At 34.1% G+C, this 25,129-nt stretch overlaps 1 protein-coding gene across 7 annotated transcripts; it reads right to left on the reverse strand.

Moving 5' to 3' along the window:
- Positions 1-469: 469 nt before the first annotated feature.
- Positions 470-25,129, reverse strand: LOC107857560 (ras-related protein RHN1). 7 transcript variants are annotated; one of them, XR_001670888.2, is made up of 8 exons: positions 24,940-25,101; positions 24,730-24,808; positions 24,468-24,635; positions 22,444-22,492; positions 22,122-22,195; positions 21,462-21,555; positions 1,216-1,338; positions 470-1,144 (listed from the first exon to the last, which is right to left on the reverse strand). XR_001670888.2 is itself a non-coding variant. In XM_047406301.1 (7 exons), exons 1-7 carry the CDS (start codon positions 24,948-24,950, stop codon positions 1,095-1,097), a joined length of 525 nt encoding a protein of 174 aa, XP_047262257.1. In that variant the 5' UTR covers positions 24,951-25,101; the 3' UTR covers positions 472-1,094. The 7 variants fall into 7 exon arrangements, 6 of the variants coding, with proteins under 6 accessions (XP_047262257.1, XP_016557842.2, XP_016557841.1 ...); XM_047406301.1 differs by lacking the exon at positions 1,216-1,338 and having other exon boundaries at positions 472-1,144; XM_016702356.2 differs by lacking the exons at positions 470-1,144; positions 1,216-1,338 and adding an exon at positions 14,612-16,299 and having other exon boundaries at positions 24,940-25,103.

A 25,129-nucleotide genomic window follows, 5' to 3' on the forward strand; every position in this document is an offset into this window, starting at 1 on the left:
CTCCATCCTAGCTTTCCACCAGATGAAATGAGTACCATCAAAAAGTGGAGGTCTAGTAGTTGACTGACCTTCACTGTGACCAGTAAGAGGTGCGAAATTCATCATAGTGATCTTTTCTTAGGTACTAACCCTATTTAAGACAACCTCGCTCTAATACCACTTGTTAGAGTGTGTGTCATACTAATTTTAGTATTTCACTCTACTGGTTGACTATTTGTGGAACAAGTAAGTAAACTTGGTTCACAGAAGTAAAAGCAGAACACAATGTTTTTACGTGGAAAACACCCGGCTCAAGAAAGGTGTAAAAAAACCACGACTTGTACCTCTACAAGATTTAACAACAACTTTACTATAACTCTTGAGCCTCAACATTCAACAAAATTACAAGACTTCTTGTAAACTAGAAATTAAAACTTCTAACTCCTATAACTACAAAAACACAAATCTTCCCAAGATAAGTGTTCCCAAGTTTTCGAGTTCCCTAACTTGAAGACACAACTCCTAACTCAGTTTATAGATCACTGAGACTAGAACAATGAATCATTACAACTCAATAAACCTACCTATTACACACAGTCTAAAACTTGCTAAATAAAGGACCAGGCTCTTTTTCAAATGAGTGAACTGTTTTGCTGATTGTTGACTATCTTATCAATGCATGAGTAAGTTACTTGAATGTTGTTTGTGGTATATTTGCACATCTTGTGATAAAGTCCTTTTTTATCTTTACTTCTATCTTCAGTGGAACTCTATCAAGTAACTTCACTTCTTGTTGTAGTCGTCTCTCCCTCCTTGGTTGAATAGGATAGGACTCTTCTCATTTATCCCTTAGTCTTGCAGGACTCCTTTTATTGTTGGACTTCTTGATCAATTCAACTTCTGGATACTGCATTTTTCTTCCTCTTTACTGAAGTGGTAAGTGTTGAGAGAATGTTTGAATATTCTTGCTTATCCACTCCTGTTTGTGCGCAATATTATCTTATCAACAACGTTGCCTCCAGTTATGCTTTGTACACTTGGATGGACCAGCTTTCACAACATGTTTCATTCACATGTCTATCATCAAAACTCCACATTCCCGAACATTTTCCAATTTATATCTCTAGTGTGATCTTCCTTGCCTTGTTTAGCCTTGTGGTATATACTACAAGTTATCAATCATTAGTTTGTCATTATTAAAACATATTACATTGATATGGGAAGCTAAATACACACCTATATATATAAAGTTTTCGTCGAAACTTGCGAGTGGCGTGGCACCCTCAAGTGCCTTAATAGATCCGCCCCTTGGCATGAAGCCCCTTGGAGACTGAACATATTAGGAATTAGGTAGTCGTTCTGCAGTTTAAATAAAATCTAGCTGATTTTGGTGAAAAATCAAATTGCAAGAAAATTTCTCAAATAACAAAGATAAGGTTTTAATTAAGGAACGGATAGCAACATTTTCATAATTATATCCAGTAGTAATATTTATGCAAACATTAATAAACACATATGTATTTGACGTGTTTCTGGAGGAAAAAATATAAATACAAGTGAGGTGTATGCTTGATTTATGCATGACTGTTGAGATTAAAAAGAAAAGATCAGTTATGGTTGGCCAGATTAATAAATTAAAGATTCCGTTTCAAAAAATCAGTATGGAAGTAAGAAAACAGAATTAAAAAGGTCCATTAAAAATAGAGTCAGAAATAAAAACGAAAAAAATATAAAATACAGCTTTAGCCATTATATACTACTAACTAGATGTCGAGGGCTATACCAGCACGGGTTCAATATATGTTATTTTTTAGTCTTAATTTATGAGACATGAATAAAATTTAGATAATCAATAGTCAATTATATATTGAAAATAATATAATTTTTTAATTATTTTGATTTATAATATTTTTTTTACACGGAGTCAATATACATAAATAAAATTTAGATAATCAATAGTCAATTATATTTTTAAAATAATTTAATTTTTAATTATTGAGATTTATAATACTTTTTTTTATTCCAATTTAAGTGACACTGGTATAATTTTTGGAGTCAACCAAATATTTTATATCGTTACAATTTTTAAAGTTGTTAATTATTGTGATTTATAGTACTTTTTAAAATATTTGTTAAAATATATAAAAAATTATTTTTTGAGATGCTTTAAGATGTCAACTATTGTAATTTATAATATTTTAATGTGATTTTCAAATAATAAATGTTACTTTTCTTGTCCTAACTTGTGTGACGTTGATATTCAATTATAATTTTAACTGTTCTAATTTAAGTGTAAATTTTTAAAGTTATTAATTATTATGGTCTGTAATAGCTTTTACATATTTTTTTTTTGGAATATATAATAGATTAATTTTTTAAAGATATTTTAGGTTGTTAAATATTGTAATTTAGAAAATATTTTATGTAAATTTCAAATAATATGTGTTATTTTCCTTGTCCAAAATTTTGTGGCATTGATAGTCAATTATATTTTAAAAATAATTTAAGTTTTTAATTATTGTGATTTATAATATTTTTTCTTCTATTTCAATTTAAGTGGCACAATGCTTAGATGACCATAATAATCAATTAGAAGTGATATATAGTAAAATCACAATTGAAGCAGCGAAATAGACATATCTTGAATGAATTATAGCAACTAACAGAAGTGATATAACAAAATTATTATAAAAAAAATACTTGTGAAAAAAAATTAAGTTGATCTCATATAAAACGTCAAGTTAATTTAAAATTAAATATTATTAATTTTTTAATACTTATATGACTTTATAATAATTTTTTAATACTAATACTTAAATGACTTATAATAATTAATTAGGAGTGATATAGTAAAATAACAGTCGAACCAGCTGATGCGGACAAGTCAGAAATCTCTGCTACATTTTTTATTAAATATTATTAATTTTATAACACTTAAATAATTTATAATAATTAATTAGAGGTGATACATTAAAATAACAATTGAAGCAGCTAACAAAATCCTCAAATAATAATAAGTGAAATTTTGAGGAGTTTAGTAGTCATTTTGAAAACTGCTCCTTAAATAATAATAAGTGAAATTTTGAGGAGTTTAGTAGTCATTTTGAAAATTATTTTTTTATTAAATATTATTAATATTATAATATTTAAATAATTTATGATAATTAATTAGAAGTGATATTGTAAAATTAAGCTTGAATCAACTGAATCAGTCAGGAAGACTCCACTCAACATTCACGCTTCTTACATATAGTAAAAAGCCAAAAAATGATGAAAATGTATTGATTTTGTACAGACGTGAAATACATCATAAGTCCTATAAATACAAATTCAAAGTAACTTTGTTTGCTGAAATATAAATTGGGTAGTGGTCATTTAAGTATGAATACATACGTATGCATACAAATAGGGGAAAAAATTAAAATATATATTCTTAGATTGTATATTGTAAAAAATTGTATATTGTAAAAAATAGCAAAACTTCTTAGATTGCAACTAATAGCAATTTTTAAACTAAAAAAATTTAAAAAAATGAATTAATAGAACTTTTAAAACAAATAAAAATCTTCAAAACATGATTTCTATTTTTATAAAAAAAAAAATACGCTTTAAAATAGATAGAAGTCAGTTACTAAATGATGTCAATCAGTTACTAAATGATGTCAATCACTCCTAATTTCTTTTTAAAATATTCTTCTTCTTCTACGAAACGGCTTCTTCTACTTCAAAAATATTCTTCTTCTCCAAAAATGACAAATTATTACTAAGTTTCATTGATTCCTAATGACTTTTACTTACCGTCATAAATTAGGTAGTTATACTTGCATCAACTTTCAACTGATCTTGCAGCGACAACTTAGTCACCTTTTCCTCAAAAGCTAAGCCAAATCTAACATATAGTATCTCTAACATGATATATCTTGCTTTTAAATGCTTCACCAAAGAATGATGTATTGAAAATAAAAGGGACTTTTTGGTGGTTATATCCTCCGGCCTCATCTAATATGTCCATTATTTCTTTGTGCCATAAATCAAAAGTCCTGTGTGTTCTATTTCCTTTCTGACTGCATGTATCTCTAAGTGTAATTGGTATGCATGTATTGATGTAGATTTTTTTATTTTTGTTAGTGACACTGTGAAGTCCAGTAAAGATTTTATTCTAATCAGATCTAAAAATTGGTGACCGCATATAATGATTTTTATTCCTTCAGTGACCCCTAATTTTTTATGTTGATCATCGAAAAAAAATCATTAAAACACAAATTTATACCTTTCTTCTTCTTCCTCCAAAATTAGAAATCAAAATCTAAGTGAAATCTAATATTATTCAAACTTTTTATCACAATCGTCAAAAAAATTTCATTAAAATATATATTTACATATTTTGAATGTAACATCAAAAAAAAGTATTATTCAAATCTTTGATATTTATTTCAATATCATTTTTATTTACTAAAAACATTAATAAGTATGCATTATTATTGTATATCATTTTACATATCAATTTCATAGATCAAAAATTTAAAATTTAAAATTATTTTATACATGATATTGGTCATATAACATGATTTAAACTTGGTTGAAAAAAACTATATGAAATGTAATACACATAAAGAGTTTGTGTTGAGTATAAAGCTAATTTTAATACAAATTATATACATTGAGATCCCGATAAAAAACACCATTTAGTAAATGAGGTGGATATATAAACTGATTTCTTATATAAGAATTATACCATTCCTCATTTCAATACCATTTTATATACAATTCATGTACTAAAATATGTACGAAATTCTTACTTTTTTTTATTTTTTGATTCGTACATACTAACATATAAAAAAAAAAGTCTTACACACTAACATATAAAAAATTTAAAAGATAATGAAATACGTCAGTTTTTATATAAATTTCAGACCCCAAAAAATAAAAGCACATCAAACTAATTAGATATCATATTTCATGCACAATAGACTAATCTAGTTTGGTTTAAAACTGATATAAAAAATATTAGGTCAAATAATTATATACACCCATTTCATATATATACAAAATAATTAAATATGTTTAATAAATTCAAATACAAATGTATATTACTTGGGAAAATAAATAATTGTAACTTTGTTTGAAAAGGTAACAAACGTGTATTTAAGTAATGATAATTGTAAATTCATAAATTTAAGTCTACAAATCAGATATATATATATATATATATATATATATATATATATATTAAACGGCTATTGAGGCGAGAGGAAAGAGATACACACAAATAATTATGAGGAGAGATATTGAACACTAAAAAATAGGAAATAATAAAATAAATTTTTGAAAAATTGCTACAACTTGCAACTAATTTCATAGTTCAATAATTATCTAAAATATTGTTATAACGTTCAATAAACAATCTAATAAGTATATAGAAGATAATTTTTTGCATACAAATACTAATGAATCAAGTAATAATATCACTGGATTATCCAACATCAATTATGTTAAAATGCCTTGAATACATATACTACCCAAAATGCATTTTTGACATACAATTAAAAACTTTGTTTGTTGAAACACAAATTGGGTCAGTATTCATTTAAGGAGTACATACATACTAGTCGGCTTACGACGTGCTACGCACGGCTCAATATTGATTCTTAAAAATTTTATGTTATTATAATTTTATCATTTAATTAAAACCTTCATTTTTTGGTTGATAAATTCTAAATTAGACATATATTATTATATTTAGATTGATAAAATTTGTATAACAATATTTTAAGTTGTTCAAACTTTTATGGAATTGATAGTCAATTATATTTTAAAATAATTTAAATTTTTAATTATTATAATTTATAATATTTTTTTCTTCTATTCTATTAATAAGAAGTGACATAGTAAAATTATTATAACAAAAACTTGTAAATTTTTTTAAGTGGTCCTATATAAGACGTCAAGTTAATTTAAAACATCAAAAAATAATTTATCATTTTATGCCTATTTTATCTTCTTAATTAAATATTATTAATGTTTTAATACTTAAATGACTTATAAAAACATCAAAAAATAATTTATTATTTTATGTCTATTTTATTTTTTTATTAAATATTATTAACTTCTTAGTACTTAAATGACTTATAATATTTAATTATGAGTGATATAGTAAAATCACGGTTGAAGCAGCTAAAGCAGTTGTTGGACAAAAAAATTTCGAGTCGGAAAAATAAATAATCGAGACAAGAAAAAAATTGTAACAATCAATTTATTGATTTCAATATGTGAGTGTTATAATCTCTATGAATCCTCTAATTCGCCTTTTCAAATATAAATTCAAGGGCTTAAAACTTGAACTTGAATTTAAGCCCTTGAATTTGAACTTGATTTGTTGATTTAAGAGATTTGATCTTGACTTATACTTGAATTCAAGGGTTTTTGAGCTTGCTCTTGAATATTGCGGTCTTGATCTTTAATCTTGATGAACTTGATTTGAATACTTGAGTTTTGTAGAGAAATTGCATCGTTTGATCCACGAGTTTTTTCTTGTTTCTTGTTAGAGTTCTCGGGGTCTTTTTCTGAATTATGAGACCCATATTTATAGTTATGAAAAGGGAAGAGTCATGATGAAGATGGATTTTCTTTGACCAATCAGATTCAAGTGATGTGGCGCCTTTTATGGGCTTTGATTTCATTGGGCCTGCTGCATCATTTTGACATGTGGCATGATCCGATTAACTTCTTCCCTTGTCTTGGCATGCCACGTCATTTGACACGTAGCGCTTATTTAGGCCTCTAGAATATAATAATATCTTGGGCTTAGCAATGTGGGCTCATCATTTGTAGCTCGAATAGATGGGCTAGCCCAATAAAAATTAGACATTAATTAAATTCATATATGTTTAGTTTTAAACAATTAATCCAATTATATTAATCCGTAATATTTATTTGGGATTAATCTATTTTGAATTTAATATAATTTAAATTTCGTACGAATCTTAATTTAATAAAATTTTATTGCCCATAAAATATTTCTTATTTCAAGATTTATCGAGATATTTAATCTTTTGATACTAGACTTGAAGTAAAAAAAAAAATAACATCCATACGTCAATGTATGTCATAAAAGATCCCTTTCTACTTTTTCCTCAGGTAACAAACAAAAAGGGTGAAAATATTTGATTCCCTTACATTTTATTTTTTTTCATTTAACGTGACAACAAAAAGAAAAATTAACTTTTCCTTTATTTTTTTCTTTCCTATCATGAAACTCTGAAATGTCATGTTCTCTTCTTTTTCTTTCCTAATCCTATTGTAATGCAGCCACCGCCTTACTCGTCCAAACCCACATCAATGCAAATTCTTCTCACCGCCACCTCCTTTTCACCCTTATAAATACCCCACATTTTTTTTTGTCATGCAAAGCATCAATTTGCAAGATTCTCTGAAGACACCTTCAATTTGGGCTTCAAGAATTAATATTGAGGAATTTTTTTGTTGTATTTTTATTTTAATTTTGTAGGATTGAAGTAGATAGCAATATGCAACAATCAATTTAGGGTGTGAGAATTTAATTTCGTTTTCGTACACTCTAAGACCGATCAATTTAACTTCAAGATCCTGGTTTTGCAACAATCGGCTTAGGGTGTGAGAGTTTAACTTCGCCTTCGTACACTCTAATACCAACCAATTTGACTTCAAGATGGTGTCTTTGCAACAATCGGCTTAGGGTGCAAGAGTTTAACTTCGCCTCCGTACAATCTAATACCAACCAATTTAACTTCAAGATGCTGGTGTAATGATCATTCGTTACACATATTAGCCAGCACTACTAAACGATACCGTGAGAGCCTATTTAAATAAGGTTCAGCAGTTAGTAATCAAGGGTGATGATTAAATTAGATCAAGTACCAGATCAAGGGTTGAGATTCACTCAAAAGGAGGTATAAATATCAAATACAAACAGAAAAAACACTAGAGAAAAATTGAAGCGCAAGTGTAGGCTAATAAAGTAGAGGTGGACTCTAAGCTCTCGGCTATAGAGTCACGGTTGACTGAGATGGGCTCTACTCAAGGAGATATGAAGCAAATGATGGAGGAAACTCATGAAGCTATGATGAGATTATAGGGAAAAAACACTGGTAAGAGTCCAGTTACTCCTGAAAGCAGCAACAGAGGTGATGGATTGCTTCCTACGCCTAATAGAGTAGCCGAAGTGGGGGAAATGAACCCAATCTGAGCCACGAGTTTCATCCTAAGCTGCAATTTCCCATATATAGAGGAGTTGAGCCTCGATCTTGGTTAAGAAGGTCCAACAAGTACTTCAATATTTATAGAATCACTAATCCATCTAGAAAACTTGAAATGGCTACGTTACACATGGAGGGAGATGTTGAGGCTTGGTATTTCTTTTATACGCTTACGAGAAAGCTGGTGAGGTGGGAGGAGTTCTGTGAAGAGTTGGTGATGAGGTTTGAAGATGATCACAGTGAAAGTGTGGTGGCTAAATTTAAAATGGTCACTCAACAAGGTACAGTGAATGATTATCTGCAAAAGTTTGAGGAACTTAGGGCTCAAGTATTGATGAGAAATCCTAGAGTTCCTGAGGATTTCATTTGGAGTGTTTTATTGGAGGTTTGAAAAAAGAAATTAGGGAGACTGTTAAGATGTATGAGCCTGTAAACTTGGCCCAAGCTGTGTCATTTGCCAGGAAGCAAGAGCGAGTTATTAATGCTAGGGAAAAGAGGGCTAGATAGTTACATAAGGGGACGTTTGCACCAGTTAGCAAGGAGTTGATTAAAGAAAGCAGTATTAGGCAGAAGATCCAAGCAACACTGCCTAAACCTGAAGTCAAGGCAGAATTCAAGAGAATACCGGGTGTTTGTTGGAGGTGTAGAGAAAGATACTTTCCAGGACATGTATGCAAAGACAAAGTGTTAAATGCCATCACAGTAGAAGAAGAGCAAGGACAGAGAACTATACTGGAGGAGCAGGAGGAATCTCAAGAGAAAGAAGAAGGAATCGAGGTCATGGAAGAAGAGGCAGTGTGCTTGAATGCCATGTTAGGTACCACAGAACCAAATACTTTTAAAATCAAAGGGTGGATCAAAAAGAGGATAGTGGTATTACTGGTAGATTTTGTTAGTACACATAATTTTTTAGACACACAAACTGCTAAGGAACTGGGGGTTGTTGCTCAGGTGGATACCCCAATGAGAGTGATGGTGGATAATGGCCAACAGATGTATAGCCAGCACAGTGTACCCAGGGTTAAGTGGAAGGCTAACGGGGTTGAGTTTGAAAACAAATTTAGGTTGCTGAATCTGGGTCGTTGTGATATGGTTTTGGGAGGTGATTGGATAAGAGTGCATACACCTGTAACCTGTGACTATGAACTATATGAGCTTAAGATCAAGCAAGGTGGTAAGGTAGTGACACTGAAAGGAGATGTAAAATCGGTAGCTTTGCACCAAATCACAGTTAAATCAATGGGCAAAATACTCAAGAAGGGTCAAGCCTTATTAACTCATCTTTTTACTATAGATGGAGGTGATATGAGTAGTGAAGGAATGATACCAGGAGAAGTGCAAGAAGTGTTAGATGACTTTGCCCATATATTTGAGGAACCTACTGACTTACCACCACCCAGAGCTCAAGATCATGCAATTCCCATCATACCAGGAGCTAGATCGGTATCTTTGAGACCTTATAGGTACAATCATTACCAGAAGAATAAGCTGGAAAAACAAGTAGCAGAGATGTTGCAGCAGGGAATTATGCAGCCTAGTCACTCACCTTACTCTTCCCCAGTCCTCTTAGTCAAGAAAAAGAATGGGAATTGGAGGTTCTGTATTAACTATAGGGAGCTCAACAAGATTACTGTAAAGGATAAGTTTTCCATTCCCGTAGTTGATGATCTCTCTGATGAGCTATAAGGATTATGTTTGTTTTCTAAAATTGACCTGAGATCGGGTTACCATCAGATAAGGATGAGGGTGGAAGATATACCAAAGATTGGATTCAGGACTCATCATGGTCACTTTGAGTTTAAGGTGATCCCATTTGGGCTGACAAATGCACCAGCCATCTTTTAGTCATTAATGAACTCCTTGTTCCAGCAACATCTGAGGAGGTTTATATTAGTTTTCTTCAATGACATCCTAGTATATAGTAAAATTTTACAAAAGCATGTGGAGCATTTGAGAGAAACTTTCAAAATTTTGCAGCACAACAAGTTGTTTGCTAAGAGATCGAAATGCAGTTTTTCTAAGTCACAGGTGGAGTACTTAGTGCACATCATTATGAGTAAAAGGGTGGCTACAGACCCTTCCAAGGTATCAGCAATGATGTCTGTGCCTATTTCCAAAAGCCTTAAGGGGTTAAGGGGATTCCTCGGTCTGACAGGGTATTACAGAAGATTTGTGAAGAATTATGGTTCCATCAGTAAGCCGCTGACTGATTTATTGAAAAAGAACTCATTTCAGTGGAGTATAGAGGTTGAGAAAGCTTTTGAGAGATTGAAACAAGCCATGAGCACTGTTCCAGTGCTAGCCATGCCTGACTACAACAAGACCTTCACTATTGAGAATGATGCTAGCAATCAAGGTATTGGTGTTGTTCTTACTCAAGACAACAAACCCCTGACTTATTATAGCAAGGCTCTAGCACCCAAACATAAGGGCAAATCAATGTATGAAAAAGAATATATGGTTGTTCTAGCAGCTATAGACAAGTGGAGACACTATGTGCGAGGAAACCATTTCATTATTAAGACTGATCACTTCAGTATTAAGTATTTGATGAAGCAAAAAATACTGCTATTCAACAGAAGGGACTTACTAAATTATTGGGCTTGGATTATGAGATTATATATAGGAAGGGAGCTGAGAATAGGGTAGCTGATGCCCTCTCCAGAATTCCTGAGGAACAAGGTGAGTTTCAGGCACTATCAGGAGCACAACCTAATGGACTTTGGAGGTAGAAAAGAGTTATGAAGGAGATAACAGTGCTTAAGAATTGCTTACTGCCCTAGCAATCAACCTCAATCATAACCAGGACTACAAGTTGACTTCAGGGGTGTTGAGATACAAGGGTAAGGTGTATATTGGCAAAACTACTGCTTTGAGACAACAACTACTACATATTATGCACGCATCATCTTTGGGTGGACACTCTGGACAGCAGGGCACCTTGAAGAGGTTACAATTGTATTTCTTTTGGCCAGCAATGAAGAAAAAGGTGCAAGAATTTGTCTCTAGTTGTGATATCTGTCAAAGGTGTAAAGATGAGAATATAGCATCTCCTAGTCTTTTACAGCCATTAGTTATACCAACTCAAGCCTGGAATGACATTAGTCTTGATTTTATAGAAGGACTTCTTAAATCTCAAGGCAAAGAGGTGATCCTGGTAGTAGTGGATAGATTCACCAAGTATGCACATTTTGTAGCCTTACAACATCCATATACAGCAGCTCAGGTGGCAGAAGTTTTCATTAGAGAAATCTATAAGTTGCATCGGTTCCCAAAGACAATGGTTTCTGATAGAGATAAGGTGTTCACTAGTTTATTCTGGCAACACTTGTTTAAAACAATTGGTACCACACTATGTATGAGCACAGCCTACCACCCTGAGTCTGATGGACAGACCGAAAGGCTCAAAAAGTGTCTAGAAGGATACCTTAGAGCTATGGTGATGAGTAACCCCAAGCAGTGGGTAATCTAGCTTCATTTGGCTGAGTGGTGGTACAACACCAACTACCACACACCCCTGCAAACCACCCCCTTCTTTGCTTTATATGGGTATGATCCCCCACAACTTTTCCTTGGACCTTATAGTGACTCACTAGTGCAATCAGTGCAGGACTTGGTCCAACAAAGAGTAAAAATTCAGCAAGTATTGAGAGACAATTTAGTGCAAGCTCAGGCTAGAATGAAATGGTATGCTGATCAAAGAAGAAGTGAGAGGGAACTGCAGGTAGGAGACTGGGTTTATCTAAAGCTTCAACCATATAGACAAACATCAATTGCACTCAGGAAGCACCTCAAATTATGCCCAAAATTCTATGGCCCTTACAAGGTTCTGCAAAGAGTGGGCAAGGTAGCTTACAAGCTTGAACTCCCAACAAATTCTCTTATCCACCCAGTGTTTCATGTTTCCTTACTCAAAAAGAGAATTGGCCCAGATGTAACACCCCTGCAACAACTTCCATTGGTTGGAAATGATGGGAAGATCTTGGTTAGGCCCCTGGCTATCTTACAAAGAAGAATGGTAAAGGGGAACAATGTTGTAGCAGTGAAGGTCCTGATTCAATGGGAGAACTTAGCTCCTGAAGAAGCTACCTGGGAAGACTGGACATTCATTAAGGCCCAATTCCCTGATTTCATTCAGGGGTTAGCATCACATTCTTGAGGACAAGAATGTCCTGATGAATGGTGAAATGTAATGATCATTCATTACACATATTAGCCAGCACTACTAAACGACACCGTTAGAGCCTATTATAAGGTTCAGCAGTTAGTAATCAAAGGTGGTGATTAAATTAGATTAAGTACCAGATCAAGGGCTGAGATTCACTCAAAAGGGGGCATAAATATCAACTACAAACAGAAGAAAGGCATGTGAAATTGGTATGTTCTAAGCTCGTGTTCCTTCCAAAACTTCTTCTCCAAATCTCAATCCAAATTCCTATTCTTCATCTTTCCAATTCTGTTTTTATCATTCAAAATCCTTACCTTCCAATGAAGTTATTTTCAATTAATTGGAAATGAGCTGATCTACAAATTGACTATTGATTCAGGTATGCAGTTGCTTCGAGCTGAGTTGTTCGCCTTTGGAATCGAGTTGCTGAGCTAGCTTATCTAAGATTTTCCTTCAGTTTTAGTACTCTTTGCAATTGAATTGAATTTCAGTTAGTCATTTTTTAAATTTGGTTATTACTGTTTGAACACTGTTCCACGTGAAGTTAGTGTAATTATTGAATTGTTGTTGATTTAATTTGTTGTGATTGTTGGAGTTCATTACAGCTGGCTTTGCAACAATCGTCTTAGGGTACGAGAGTTTAACTTTGCCTTTGTACACTCTAAGATCGACCAATTTGACTTCAAGACGATGGCTATGCAACAATCGATTTAGGGTGTGAGAATTTAACTTCGTCTCCGAACACTCTAAGACCGACCAATTCGACTTCCAGACGGTCTTTTTACATAACAAATCTATCAGAATGCCAACTTAAGGTAAAAAGAGACAAATCTTGTCCACCTTAAGGCATGGAAATTTTTATATCCTTTTAAGGGTAAACACGTAAGAGGCCAGCTTAAGGTGTAAAGGGACAAATCTTGTCCACCTTAAGGAATGAAAATTTTGATTTTCTTTAAGGATAAACTTGTTAGAGTCCAGCTTAAGGTGCAAAGGGACAAATCTTGTCCACTTTGAGGAATGAAAATTTCGATATTTTTTTGAGGATAAACACGTGAAAGGCCAGCTTAAGGTGCAAATGGACAAATCTTGTCCACCTTAATGCATGAAAATTTCGATATCTTTTTAAGGATAAACACGTGAGAGGCCAGCTTAAGGTGCAAAGGGACAAATCTTGTCCATGTTAAGGCATAGAAATTTCGATATCCTTTTAAGGCTAAACTCTTTAGAGGCCAGCTTAAGCTGCAAAGGGACAAATCTTGTCCACCTTAAGGCATAGAAATTTCAATATCCTTTAAGGATAAACTTGTTAGAGGCCAACTTAAGGTGCAAAGGGACAAATCTTATCCACCTTAAGGCATGAAAATTTCGATATCCTTTTAAAGATAAATCCGTGAGAGGCCATCTTAAGGTACAAAAGGACAGATCTTGTCCACCTTAAGGCATGGAAATTTTAATGTCCTTTTAATGATAAACCCGTTAGAGGCCAGCTTAAGGTACAAAGGGACAAATCTAGTCCACCTTAAGGCATGAAAATTTTGATATTCTTTTAAGGATAAATCCGTAAGAGGCCAGCTTAAGGTGCAAAGGGGAAAATCTTGTCCACCTTAAGGCATAGAAATTTCAATATCCTTTAAGGATAAACTCATTAGAGGCCAGCTTAAGGTGCAAAGGGACAAATCTTATCCACCTTAAGGCATGAAAATTTCAATAGCCTTTAAGGATAAACTTATTAGAGAACAGCTTAAGGTGCAAAGGGATAAATTTTGTCCACCTTAAGGCATGAAAATTTCGATATCCTTTAAAGATAAATTCGTTAGAGGCCAACTTAAGATACAAAGGAACAAATCGTGTCCACCGTAAGACATGATAATTTTGAGATCCTTTTAGTTGTGGGCTTGGAGAACTTTAGCATTCCAAATCCCATTGAAGTTTTTTTTTCGACGGGTTCGCCTCATTGAGTCAAAAATATTTGGAGTAAGTGCAAAATTTAATTAGAATAGTTTCATACTTGGCGTTCGTATGGCGAATACTGTAGGAATATATTTTTTTTTACACTTATGCAACTGAACTTAGAAGGAGATTCCAAGCGCCTACGTACCTTAGTAAAGAGGATCAAGTCACAACATAATTCTGGGTGAGTATTTTTTTTCTCTTTTTTTTTTGTTACGTCCATTTTGCCTAGGCTGCCTCTTTGAGGTTTTCAACCTACCGGACTTCTTTATTTTTTTACTATTATTATTTATATTTTTGGAGCCGTACATAGTTTATACTCTTGCGGGCCAGGAATGTCATCTTCCTTCAAGAACTTAGCGTTGATAGGGCAAATTTTCATGTCATCTGCATCAACAAGCTTGCAAGCATCATTAATATACTTCTTGTACAACATATAATCCATCCCACTTTGGGGTAAATTTTCCCCCAGACTTACAAGAAGTAATAATGGGCCTTCTTACTGCAAGAACTTGATCTCCAACTTGGAAGCACCTCAAGCGAACTCTTTTGTTTAAAGAATGAGTAGACAGGCTTGGTAACATTCAAGTATTTGATGGAATATCAATTAATTGTTTGCTTTTGGCAGATTTCAAAAGCTTGTTCAGGACCCTATTGAGGGCAATGCATTGCATGGCGATCACATTATACCTGTATATAAAGGGGGAGGTAAAAGAAGACTGAAACTCTTCTTTCTTTTTGCAAATTTTTTGTTCAAGGGTCATCCTCATGTAGTTTTTGATAAGATTTACTCAGATAATTTCTGATTTTGTCTACTCTCTTTTCTCGTTTCTATATTTTGTGCTAGCAATTCTCCTTTCTCTTTCTCCTCACCCTCTAGTTTTCTTTTTCTACTATAGTCCTTCATTTTTCCGAACTTATGCATTATGTATCTACTTTTTCTCTTGAAAATCCACACCCCCATCTTCTTGTCTTTTGAAATTCTTGCAGGTGAATGTAGGCTAGAGAACATGAGGACGTTATGTGTTGCTTGTCATGCTGATGTCGCTGCTACACAACATTCAGAGCGGCGTTTGACTAGACTTGTAGCAAAGAAGAAACTCAAAGCTGTTATGAGCAACCTCAAAACTATCAATGAACCCATGCAGAATGTGGATGAACCAGAGGTGTGCTTTTTTAGATTTTCGTTGGTTACTTGGCGTGTAACTTTATTGACTTTGCTCCATTCGTCAATAGATGTGACAGTAATACGGTTCTGGGTTGTTGGCATTGTGTACTGTTACCATGAGATTAAGTTCTTTCCTCTTTTGCTATTTATTTCCAGGGTTCATGGTAACAACACACAATGCCAACAACCCAGAACCGCATTACTGTCACATCTATTGACGAATGGAGCAAAGTCAATAAAGCTACACGCCAAGCAACCAACGAAAATCTAGAAAAGCACACCTCTGGTTCATCCACATTCTGCTTGGGTTTATTGATAGTTTTGAGATTGCTCATGACAGCTTTGAGTTTCTTCTTTGCCACAAGTCTAGTCAAACGCCGCTCTGAATGTTGTGCAGCAGTGACATCAGCATGACAAGCAACACATAACGTCCTCATGTTCTCTAGCCTACATGCACCTGCAAGAATGGGGGTGTGGATTTTCAAGAGAAAAAGTAGATACATAATGCATAAGTTCGGAAAAATAAAGGACTACAGTAGAAAAAGAAAACTAGAGGATGGGGAAAAAGAGAAAGAAGAATTGCTAGCACAAAATATAGAAACGAGAAAAGAGAGTAGACAGAACCAAAATTATCTGAGTAAATCTTATCAAAAACTACAAGCGGATGACCCTTGAACAAAAAATTTGCAAAAAAAAAAGAAGAGTTTTAGTCTTCTTTTATCTCCCCTTTATATACAGGTATAATGTGATCGACATGCCATGCATTGCCTTCAATAAGGTCCTGAGCAAGCTTTCGAAATCTGCCAAAAGCAAACAATTAATTGATATTCCATTAAATACATAGAGCTTTTTTTTAATAACATTCAAAAAACAATTTCATTAAAATGCTGTTATTTTTTATAATTTAAGTCTTAAATATACTACTTCATGTAATTTTTCCTATTAGTAATACGCCATTTTCAGTGCATAAGTAATATAAAAACTTTAATACATCCATTAACTTATTAAATGACAATTTTGCCCCTTCTTTTTCAGCTTTTTTTGCTCTTATATTAGTTGTTGCTACCTTCTTTTCAGTAATTCAACATTGTTGCTAACTTAATACACACCATTTTCAGTGCATAAGTAATATAAAAACTTTAACACATCCATTAACTTATTAAATGACAATTTTGCCCCTTCTTTTTCAGCTTTTTTTGCTCATATATTAGTTGTTTCTACCTTCTTTTCAGTAATTCAACATTGTTGCTAACTTAATGGCATTATTTGCGGATTTGGGAATGGCATGAAGATTACTTTTCTAATCAAAACACGTCATTTTTGCTTTGTCAAGTGTACGAACAACATCTTCCCAGATAAAACTAAGATTCAAATCGGCAAATAATGCCATCGTCCCAAATCAACAAACAATGCCATCTTCCCAAATCTTCCCAAACGACCCATTTGCTTTAAAGTTAAAATGATAATCTGCAAAAGAGAAAAGACGACTCCCAACTAGGATAACTCTGGAAAGAGAGGGTACAAAAAAGGATATTTTGGTAAACAAATATCCTTATATAAAAATTATATAAACATATATTATTTTTAATACATCAAATCAAACACTATATAAGAAATAATATCTGCATAACTAATACCAACATTATTACTACTTACATTAAGAGATCGTTTGGTAGAGTGTATTAAAAACATAATGCATGCATTAGTCTTTGTACATTAGTAGTACCTTGTTTGGTATCATATTTTTGACTATGCATAATTAATACTTGCACTAATTATACACTCTATTGTGTATTGAGTTGTAAATTAGTAATACACACTATTTTTCATGTATAATGCAAGAATTTCAACAACAACAACATACCCAATGTATTCCCACATAGTAGGTTCAGGGGAGGGTAGAGTGTACACAGACCATACCACTACCTCAGGTGAAGTAGAGAAGCTGTTTCCGATAGACCCCCGGCTTAGAACCGATAACAGTATAACAAACACAAAAGATAAGTGCAAAATAAACTAACACCACTAGCAACAAGATAATACTACCACCACAAGATAAAAATAAGAAATGCAAGACTTTCAACAGATGTATTGATTTATTAAATGACAACATTACCCCTTAAATTATTTTCCCGCCTTCTTTTCCCACTATATCACATTCCCCATTCCTTTCCCACCATATTAAAAAAAATTTCTATGTTTTTGTACTATTTCATGGAAAAAAGGATGTTTGAGGTACTTCTCTTGAGGTAGTGGTATGGTCTGCGTACACTCTACCCTCCTCAGACCCCACTAGGTGGGAATACACTGGGTATGTTGTTGTTGTTGAACTTTTATGAAATACAACAAGAAGGGCTCATCCAAGAAGAAATTCTCTTCATTTTCTGCAATGAATTTGGTACTGAATGGGAAGCCTCAAGGCATTTTATCTCCTGTAGAAAGGGTGCAAATGAAGCAAAAATCTAAAAGAGATACATCTTCAGTTGGTTCGAAAGGGAAGTCTGAAGGAAATGCCCATCCTCTGATAGACAATCCAGATTTAACTTGGGAAATAATTCATCCATAGGTCACAGAGAGAATGTTAATCACATGGATTCCATAAATACTGCAGAAAATTATGTTGCACCAGGGATTTATTCTAGCTTTGTTGCTTGTACACCTTGAAAGCAGCTTGTACAAGGGTTGAAGGAATGGCAATTCAGTAAAAAAAACAGACTTTTATAAAAATTATATAAATATATATTATCTTTAATACATCAAACTAAACATTGTGTAAAAAATAATGTATACGTAACTAATACCAATATTACTAATACTTACATTAATGATACAAACATTACTAATACACCTTATTTAGAATTATTTTATACACTCTACCAAACGACTCCTAATAGTGCAGGCATTACTAATACACCTTATTTAGCATTATTCTTATACACTCTACCAAACGGCTCCTTAATCTCTAAGCTACACCGTTGATTTGTTAAACAAGAATTTTCTTTTACAATAAAGTAAATATATACCCCAAACTAACATTGATTGTCCTTTTTCCTTTTCTATTTCTTGACAAGTCGCCTATTAAGTGATTCAGTTCTGCCATAGGCCCATAGCCATAGCAACCTTAAACTGATATCCATAATAAACTTTTGAAGTTCTGATGCTCCAACATAACTATATTGGGCAAAACTTATTCTCCTATACCAAGTTTAGGGAATAATAGCGTCCAATTATCGAGGATAAGTTGGGGTAAGAGGTCCTAGGCAATTCCAACTATTTACAGAATAAATTGAACAAAAGAGGCAATCATCTTAGATATGGCGCTTTTAAATTCAGTATACACACATATTCTATTGTGTATCTCCCAATCAACGTAACTTCCATTTCCCATCTTCAAGTCCCCTATCAAGACAACAAGAAGAGAGAAATGTCTCGAAAACATGAGTTAAGTTCACGAAATCAATGGAGCGATCGAGGTGACAATACTTAGGTGCAGCATGATGCTGCTCTGTCAACAAGTACCATTCCTGCCGGATTTTGAGCAGGTTGAGCTCTGGCAAGCATTTAGCTGCAGAATTCAAACCCACTAAATTAGGAAAGTAGGTAAATAAAAGAGACATTCAACTGCTCTGAGACGCAGCAAAAAGGCGAAAGACATCCTAAAAGGGCAGGTCTAAAAAAATAAGTAAACCGAAAGATCAATATATGTGTGTGTGTGTGTGTGTGTGGGGGTGGGAGGGGGGAGTGTAACTTCTCCTAACTGTACCACTTCACCAAGATTTACTTCAAAAACGGACGACTAGCCCTTCTGATTAAGAGAAGCTGGAGACCTATTAGTGCTGCTCACAGAGCTATCCACAGAACCTTTCATTCAACATGATATATAATTGTCATTATTCACCAACTTCCTGTAAAACAGCCCAATCTGCTCCACTTCACTCCCCTCGATCAATCCCAAGGTTACTGGAGGTCATAATTCCCTCCCACAGCACTGGTGTATGATCCTTGTGGCAGGTAATTGCTGGTTATACCTACTCAACCTCCAGTCATCACCAGGCCACACACCTCACTTCCATATCAACCTCTCTGTTTGCCCCAGGCAGCATGAATTCAACAATATTAGACAGTGATCAAATTGTTGATTTTACATAAACTAATAAACAAAATGTTTACACGTATTTGCATACTAGTAGTAGATACTTTAATAGATGATATACATGTTTTCATACTACTTGAAGTGGACATAAATTAAGATTGCCCATTGTTTAATTATTTTTCACATCCAGATTTCTGGAACTGCAATTCCTGAACAAGAAAAGGATACAGTGGGGTACTTTGGAATGAAAATCCTGTTAAAGTAATTACTGATAATATATAAATGTTACTTGTATGTTGATAATTAGGAGTTCTAACAACTATTATTTGTATCAACCTGGAGAATTCGGTAACAACCAGTATTTCAACTAGAGTCTATTTTCTTGCATGCAAGGTGACATCATCTTTGGTATTATTTCTTATTAACAAGGTTAAGCTGACTAAAGAAATTTAAATTTTCCTGTTATTACTTGTGCTGATACGTAGAAGCTAAAAATTATAAATTGCTTCATAAAGTTAACTTCCAAATTTCAATAGTCAAAGAAGGGAGGTAATTTTTATAACTCTACCCTAGCATAGCACCTAGTATGTAACAAAGGTAACCATGCAGCAGCAAGCAGCAAGCAGCAAGTTTTCAAGACCCCATTTAAGCAAAATCATATAGTTTTCTCCATGTAACAAGAGCATAAGTTTGTAACTGAAACGTAAGAATGTGCATAATCTTGTGTTTCATGTAACATGAAATCTGTTAAGGAATTTACACATTGCAGTTAACATCAGTTGGAATTTATTCAGGTATGCATCATTGAAGATGCCTGATAGGAATGTTAAAGTTACTGTTCAAGTCGCCACTTTCTGTATTCCAGGACAAGCTTCTCATTCACTCACAGATGATGGGAATCCTGATGTGATTAGACGGAAGTCACAACATAAGTATAATATGGTTGGACTACAAAGGGTTACCATCAGTGGGGGAGCCAGGATTTTCATTGAGGGGGTTCAGAAGTAAACATACGGACTAGTCGAAGGGGGTTCAACATCTACAATATATACATAAAAATATTTTTGACCGTGTAAAAATAGTATAAAATAATATAATTTTCAGTCGAAGGGGGTTCGGATGAACCCCCTGATTACTAGATGGATCCGCCACTGGTTACCATACCATACAGCAAGCTGAGGGCTTAAAGCAAATGGCACCAGAAGTTCCTAAATATTCAGGTTTTCAAACTATTCTTTGAAACCATTTTATCCTTGGAAGTCCTGTTTTCCTCAAGCAGCTATTCCTTGTAACAATTTCCAACCATTTGATAACGACATTTGTCTCATGTGCTGAATTTGACGGTGATTATTGTAATTAAAACATCCCAAAGTCTTGCCCAAAGAAAATAAAGAAAGAAAAGAACACCACCCTTGGTTTTTATAAACTACTGCAACTAGTCAAGACCTGACCAGCAGGGAAACCGACTGACCTGCGGAGTGAAATACAGGTGAAAACTTGCAAACCGAGTGACTTACTGGCAACCATAACAGGTATAGCATCTTAATATAAGCCAATGCCACAAAATTTTCTAATATTTTAAGAGAAGGTGGAAATTGCTGTCCAAAAAATGTCTTGAAAACCATGCCCAGAGAGATTATGGCATAGCAATGATAGCAACAAGGGAAACCTATACGACAAGACTGCCCTCGTGCATTTCAATTAGAGACACTCAAAAGCCTCTGTGATAGATTTTTTTGGGGGGAATAAAAGGTAATTGTGCCTCTGTGATAGATTATTATAGCACCTACTGTTCCATATGCCTTTGAAAAGAAAAGATGAGAAACAAAGGGAGCAATAAAATGAAACATACAAAACAATGGAACTTACCGATTTCGTAAAATATAACGTTGACATTAACAGCAGTTTTGGCAGAGGTCTCCGTGAAAAATAGGCCGTTTTCCTGTGCGTACAAGCGTGCTTCCTGTGAAAGTTAAAATACTATATGTCAGAAAAATTGATGCCCCAAAACAATCCAGAAACTGTAGTGCCCAAGTATTGGTATATCGTAGAAATGACAAAATCAGCAGATAAAGTTATTGATGACGCATGCCTTAGACCCTATAAGTTCCTACAAGCTATCTTATAATTGCAGGAAACTCAACTATGAAATAGCATTTTCCCCCTCCCCCCCCCCCCCCAACCCCCCACCCCAAAAAAAAAAAGAAAAAAAAAAACCGGCATACTTTTACTTCAGCTCTGGATACCTGTTTGCTCCCAAAATAATGAGTATTTCTGTTTTACATCACTATCTGAACGGGTTATCTAGAGGCAAGTCATATGTTGCTGAATCTCAGATTATTATCCAATATATATTTGATAACTGTCCTAAAAACTATATAATAGAGCTGACATCAAACACAAGATGTTGAAGGGTGCATTACCAGAGTTGTATTTCAAAATAGATGGATGGCAAAGCCCAATCAAACGAATCTCAAATAAGAAGATGACAGGCACATTTACCCACAACAATAAAAAAGAAAAACTTACTTCTGCAGTCACCTTCCTCTTATCTTCTAGATCAGCCTTGTTGCCAGCAAGCGCCATGACCATATTGGGATTACCTGCCCAATTATCAGAAAACTAAATCACTTCACCAAAAGGTCTATGAATATGAAGTTATGGATACCATCAATAACCTTATATGAGTCCCGATGGCAATAAAGTAATAAACTACGACACAACATAAAGAAAAAGACTAAAAAGGATGTAAGTAGAGCTCGGGATTTTACGCAATAAAGTATAAACTGATGAAAGAAGAATATTCCAAATTTTGTATTTCAATAAAGTAGAAAAGTTAACGGATAAGCACCTTGCTTCTGCAATTCTTGCACCCATTTCTTTGCCCGTGCAAATGAATCCTATATTAAGAAGGAAAAAGAAGATTACACCTGAATGAAGATGGCATCCAAATTGGCATGCATATACATAGGCATACACAATTACACATGCACATGTGCACAACAAAAAAAGGGCAGCCCGGTGCACTAAAGCTCCTGCTATGCGCAGGCTCCGGGAAGGGCCCCACCACAAGGGTGTATTGCACGCAGTCTTACCTTGCATTTCTGCCAAAAGTTGTTTCCAAGGCTTGAACCCGTAACCTCCCGATCACATGGAAGAAACTTTACCAGTTACTCCCGTAATTGACCGGGGGCTGATAGCATGTAACATGTGATATGGCAAAACCCAGTAATTTTAATGCAAATCCAGTTATTTATGTTTAAAATTTTTATCAAATATGTACAAAAATTAAATTTAGAACCTAATTACTAGTATTTGAAGTCGTATCCTAGAATCCAGAAACCCATAAGGCTCAAATCTTGGCTCCGTCTCTGCCCTCTGGTACTGGCCATAACATCCCAAACAAATGAACTTTTGGAGTAATTATCTTTTTATTCTTTCCTTAGATGAAGATATCATTGCGTTGATTTTGTGATTTCTTCTATCCACTCTTTGCTTAGCAACATACTATTACAGATGCCCACGTCCTTCATGGATGTAGGAGTTCATATAGGATAAGTCAAGGGTTTGATCCACACAATGAAATTGTCAACATTGACTTACAAGCACCACCCTCACCAGGTACGTCTGGGAAGGAAACTTTTAACCCTTTAAGTTTTTAATAAGTTTTTAAAATTCTTAGTGAAATGACCATTCAAAAGAGAAAAACATTCACTTTAATCCTTTAAGTGTTCACAATTGTCCCCCTTAAATTAAAATTTCTAGCTCTAACTCCCTGATGATAATGTTACAACAACAACAACAACAAACCCAGTGTATTCCCACCTGGTGGGGTCGGGGGGTAGGATGTACGCATTCCATACCTCTACCTCTGAAGAAGTAGAAAGGCTGTTTCTGATGATAATGTTAATTGTGAAAAAGCAAAAACAACATATGGAAAGCAATAGCAAACATGAACTAATATTCTACCTATAGTTCTAATTCACCAGGAATGACAAATCAAATAGTACTCTCATCCACTTAAGACCAGCTGCTCTCCAGGTCCAAAAATTATCCCACAAATGCAAAATGAGCACAAGTAACTGGAAAAAAAAGAGCATAAAATGCCTTGCAACTTTGACAATGCATAAGATAAAGTTGTACATAAACAAAGGGTAGTCCGGTGCACTAAAGCTTCCGCTTTGCACGGGGTCCAGGGAAGGGTTTGACCACAAGGGTCTATTATACCCAATCATACCCTGCATTTCTGCAAGAGGCTGTTTCCACGGCTTGAACATGTGACCAGTCAAATGACAATAACTTTACCAGTTACCCCATGGCTCCCCTTCTAGATAAAGCTATATATATTCCCTATTAATCTCATTCATTTCCACATTGCAATAGACAATGTACTGGCCAACTAGCAAAAAGCCAATTATTGCTTTCATAAGACCCATTTGATTGTTATTCTGGTATAGACTAAATAGGAAGGCCCAGTCCAAAAAACTAAGCTACTCCCTCCATATACTTTTACTTGTCACTTTTTAGCATATCAAGAAAAGACGATTATTTCTTTTCATTTTTTACCCTTAGTGTTAATTACTTATTCCCCAAATCATTTTCCAAGACCCAATATTAAACATCAATAAATACAGGTATTATGAAAAAATACTTATATCAATCATTGTTTCTTAAGTGGCGTGCGAAGTCGAAAGTGGACAAGTAAAAGCGATCGAGTATTAAATGTGAGAGTTCATTCCGACTATAAATCCTTTAATAGCCCGCTTCAGTATCCTTGCGGAAAAAGTTCCGAATATGGAGAATTCATATAGACCACTCTTAACATAGCTAGCTAGTTCAGGTTTAAAACTTAGTTGTTGATCAAAAGAATCTTACAGGGCTAGTGATGTCATAGACGATGATGGCAGCTGCAGCACCTCTGTAGTACATAGGCGCTAAGCTGTGGTACCTCTCTTGACCAGCAGTATCCCAGATCTCAAACTTCACTGTTGAATTGTTAACTGAAACTGTTGACGAAAAGAAAGCCGCTCCGATCTTCGATTCCTGGTTATCACCAATAAATAAACAAAATTACATCAACTTAAGAATTGGGGAAAACAGCCCTAAAAAGACTTTAACATGAAGCCAAATACTATACTTGGAATTCAAGAAATTGGCCCTTGACAAAGCGTAGAACCAAACTTGATTTACCAGCTCCCATGTCCCCCCAATAACACCTGAACAAACAATTGAATTCACCATAAACATTTTTATTCCATAAAATGATAATATCAATGTAACTCTTTAACAAAGGATTTTACACAGTTAATTATGCGTAGGAATTGAGGGATGCATGAATGAGACTTACGATTTTTGCATTGAGATTATTGTGACTGCTTGATGCTATGATCAAATGCCGATGGTGAAAAATGAAGATGAAATCCCAATTGACAGAGGCAAGCTAAGAGACGTAATTGAAGAGGCACTTTGAAAATTGGGATAAATAAATACCTATCACCGACTCCCTCCGTTTTTTTAAACACAACCCTTTTAAGTTC

This window comes from Capsicum annuum, chromosome 2 (genome assembly GCF_002878395.1).
Source record: "Capsicum annuum cultivar UCD-10X-F1 chromosome 2, UCD10Xv1.1, whole genome shotgun sequence".
NCBI lineage: Eukaryota > Viridiplantae > Streptophyta > Magnoliopsida > Solanales > Solanaceae > Capsicum > Capsicum annuum.

Excerpts from the sequence above, each read along its gene's own strand:
- LOC107857560 (XM_016702355.2), bottom strand. Across the intron at positions 22,493-24,467 it reads TCTATGACATCACTAGCCCT|GATTCATTTGCACGGGCAAA; the intron begins GTAAGATTCTTT and ends TTCTTAATATAG. Across the intron at positions 21,556-22,121 it reads AGAGGAAGGTGACTGCAGAA|GAAGCACGCTTGTACGCACA; the intron begins GTAAGTTTTTCT and ends TAACTTTCACAG.